The sequence below is a fragment of the Plasmodium inui genome, assembly GCF_000524495.1.
Source record: "Plasmodium inui San Antonio 1 unplaced genomic scaffold supercont1.26, whole genome shotgun sequence".
NCBI lineage: Eukaryota > Apicomplexa > Aconoidasida > Haemosporida > Plasmodiidae > Plasmodium > Plasmodium inui.
In genome coordinates, this window is record NW_008481860.1 from 3,858 (window position 1) to 7,969 (window position 4,112).

The 4,112-nt window shown below is 28.0% G+C and overlaps 1 protein-coding gene across 1 annotated transcript in view; it reads right to left on the minus strand.

Annotated features, from left to right (window-relative positions):
* Positions 1 to 3,322: 3,322 nt before the first annotated feature.
* C922_04594 (hypothetical protein) overlaps positions 3,323 to 4,112 on the minus strand; it is a gene marked incomplete at both ends in the record, with an annotated part of 1,512 nt that continues 722 nt past the window's right edge. Inside the window, 2 exons of the mRNA XM_008820173.1 lie at positions 3,323 to 3,876; positions 3,967 to 4,110. Coding sequence (XP_008818395.1) covers positions 3,323 to 3,876; positions 3,967 to 4,110 — 698 coding nt within the window. The remainder of the gene's footprint in view (positions 3,877 to 3,966; positions 4,111 to 4,112) is intronic.

Consider the following 4,112-nt stretch of genomic DNA (forward strand, 5'->3'; position numbering starts at 1 on the left):
TTTGAAATTTACTATTTTTAATTTAATTCAGCTTAAGAAGGAGTGAGAGAGAAAAATTAAAATTCACGGCGTATAATATTATAACGTAAATAAATATTCACGAATGAATTTAATTCCGTAATATGTATATATACTTATGTTTATTTAAAAAAAAATACATTATAGAACTCTGATGAAACTTTTTAACGCATTTATAATGGAATTAATTAGTAAAATTATTAAGTAAAATTTGTAGTTATAGTTTTAATTATTTTCTGCTATTATAATGAATTTTATATTCTTTTCTTAGGTTGCTCTAAATTTTTATCAATCTTTCTCGTGTCAATAAAGGAACAATTTTATGAAAATTGAATAAATAAGAAGTAATGAATTTTTCACAAACAACATCCTGTACTAAATTTAAGACAATAATGAAAAAAAATGTTTATTATCACGAAGTTACAGGAATAATATAAAAAGCGCAACTTATGATCTTATATCAATATTTTCATCGTGGAATGAATCATCATTTTTTTCCGATATACGTAGTATTTTTTTTCTTCTAATTTTGCACTAATATTATACTTTATAAAAACAAAGAATAATAAATTTATTGAACCGATAATATTAAAGGAAGTTAATTTTTTTAATGTATATATTAAGGGTATAAAAATAAATGGATTAAAAATAGTTATCATATATAATATTACATACATTTTTCAATGAGAAATGACTATTTTTATTTGCATATTCTAAATCCTCTTTACATTACCGAAATTGCGCTGTTCTGAACATCTTATAATTAGCATTTTTTTCCCAACCTTTTTTTTTTCTGAATTTTATAATATTTATAAATTTTACTTGTTGCACCGTGAATGATAAAAATTGGGTCGAATTCATGTCATAATAAAGAAAAAAAGAACATTTAATGAAAATATTCTGCATGCTTATTTATATCACTATCAGTATGTTATCCAGATAACCTTAAGGCGCTTTTTTTTACTGAAATGTATCACTTAGGAATACGTCCATAAGTTCTTAGTTGATTGGAATTAATGTACTATGTATATAATATAATACTACATATAATATATATCTATATGTATATCTATACACATGATGCATAACGAAATACTTAAACAAGAAAGGATCCAATAGGAAAGGCCTAATTTATAAACGAATCCGAAAATATGTTTAAAACTGGCAAGAAAGAAAACTTCAGTTCTTCTCTGAAGAGAAAAAAAGAGGAATACATAGCTATTCCTCATCCTTTATAACTTAGAAAAAAAAATAATAAAATTGTAATAATAGTAAAATAAATTATTTATAAAATACTATGGACAGTTTAAACTACGTAGTAATAGTGGAAAAATTTCATGTTTCTAGAATTTCTAAAATTTTAACTTTTTCGTTTAGAGAATTTCATCTCTCATGTAAAATTCTTTAAGTGAACAAACGTGTTGAGTGTACTAAAAGATTATTATAATGATTGAGTCACATGTGAACAAGAAAAAGATCATTATGTATGTTTTTCGATTGATCACTCTGAAATTGTACAATTCGTACTTTCATTCCTATATTTTATAGTTCCTGAAAATACAGTATTGGGTTTGTAAAAATATCGTATATTTATACCTTTCATTCTATGAAAAACTATTTTTTAAGGCTCAACTTATCGCAGAAATGGATATATATACATAGATATATATCTTGGTAATTTTTTTTCACCTCAATGAATTATGTTGCTTTTTTGTGCCAAGATGGATTGACATGGCGCAGGTGTCTCGTTCCCTTTAGAAGAACATCTTTTGACAGAGCATGTGTCCGTATATTTCGTGTGTCCCATTAACAAGCATCATATTGATCCGTCAATTGGTTAGGGGCAAATTGTATTAACCAATAGAAATTCTAATGGATGGCACAACCAATTCTATCTGCACAGGTAAGGTGAGGTTTTAATGTGCTAATTAGGAATACTACACATACACTGCTTTTAAGAAGTAGTTGAACCTGTATAACATCATTCATTTTGAACTCACGTGAAACAATTTTATTTTGAACGATATAATTCTCATTTTATCATTTTTTTTCGACCCCTGCGCTTTACGATTACAGAGCGCATGTAATCGCTCTTATTTCATGGATACGGAGAAATAAAAATGCATGTTGTAGCAACAGTGTCCCTTGTGGTAAAAATTTGAGTTATAGACACTGTTTACAAAAAAAGGGTGCAACCGTGACGTTTTTATTCATGGGCTCTGGCAGATACTAACTTTATGCTTTATTTGGCACATTTCTATTGAGTGCTGCCTCCGCTGCAGCAGTATGGAATTTCTACTTTATTCATATTTCAACATATTTACCTAAAAGGTTGAACTTATCATTTTAAGTTTAACACCATTTTCTTTCATTGAGTTAGTTCTATCAGTTATTTTCCTTAAGAATATTTGTCCTTTTTCTTTGCTTAAAGTTGTCTTCGTCTTATTATATATTTGGGCATTCGTGTAATGCTCAATTTTTTTTTTTTTTTTTTTAAAACATTTTAAACCCTTTCTTCTGAAAGGTATTATTATGATTTTTTAGGCAAAGTACCTTATAGAAATTAAAAGATATGAAGACTACTTTTCCACTTTTTTCGCCTTATAATTTTCTTATTACATGCAGCGTACTTCTGCGCAGTTAGGGAAAATTTATTTACCAATATTCTCTTATTCGCATATGCATCTACTCCTATGGACGCATGAGAATTATTCGGAAAAGATTAATTCTGGGATTTTTCATTTTACACTTCCTTTGACATAGAATAGGAAATGCCCTACATACATTCCTAATATTTCAATAATTGCAAAAAAGTAGAATACATTGATGTAAACGTGAAATGATCAATAATTCGACTCCTTCAACCTTTTTCCCGCTATTTACGCAATAGATCCTCAGAAGTGGAATATATAATATGTAATGAAAGTATAATATTATATTATGATTAATTTTCGTTTTTTAATCTTTAGGAATAAATAAAGTTCTAATATACATAATTAGTATTATTTTAGACATTTTTTCTTTATTTTTTAACCAAAATGGTGGGATAAACAAAGTGTAAAAAATATTTCAAAATGTCAGTTGTCTTAGACGTAATTTATTTACACGGATGACTAAAAAAAACGGTGGAATACCAAAAAGAAAAAAATAACAAAAAATTAAATAGAAGTCTGCATATATGTGCCTGCCCATATATAATGTGAAAATTATCAATTTTCATATAATGGTTTCTTCTTTTCTCTTTTGAGATAACTGGCATAAGTTTAAGATCATTTTATCAATAAAAATAAAATAGCTTTCTCTTTTAGTTTTTCCCTAAAGGTTCGGCCAGTTTTTTCTTTGTGTTTAAATGTGCAATCCAATCTGCGATGCTTTCCAAGACCTTTCCGTTCCCAGGCTCTGCGGTCAATGAGTGATCCACTTTTTCTACCGTGATCAATTTCTTATTATCATTACGTAATCTATTAAAAAATACTAGTACACCTTTGTAACCACATATAATATCATCTTTAGAATGAATTATCAATATAGGAATATCACGGGGGATAAATTCCATATCATGCTCTAAGTTACTCATTGCTTTTAGAAGTTCATATAAATATTTTAAGGTGACCCCCTTTCTGTATATAATTTTATCATAATTAACAATATCATTCATATAGGGACATCTTTTAAATCTCCTGTTTCTAACAACTCTTGTCGTTGGAAAGAAGCCACTAATTAATCTTGAGAATGGTAAATAAAAATATTTATATTTATATGAACGTGGTGAACCTATTTTATGAAAACGAATCATACTTGATAATGCAATACATCCTTGAATGTTTAATTTTCTTTTTCCATTGTTTTGTGTCTTCGCTAAGAGTTGTAATGTTCTTAAAGCAATACTTGCACCCATTGAGTGACCAATTATAAATATTGGAAGTGAAGAACATTTATTATTCTTACATTCTTTATTACAGCAGCGTTCATTATCACGTTGGGAATTCTTGTCTCTTGTGGGATCATTATCACGTTGGAGATCCTTGTCTTTTCTGGGGCCGTTATCACGTTGGAGATGCTTGTCTTTTCTGGGATCATTATCACGTTGGAGA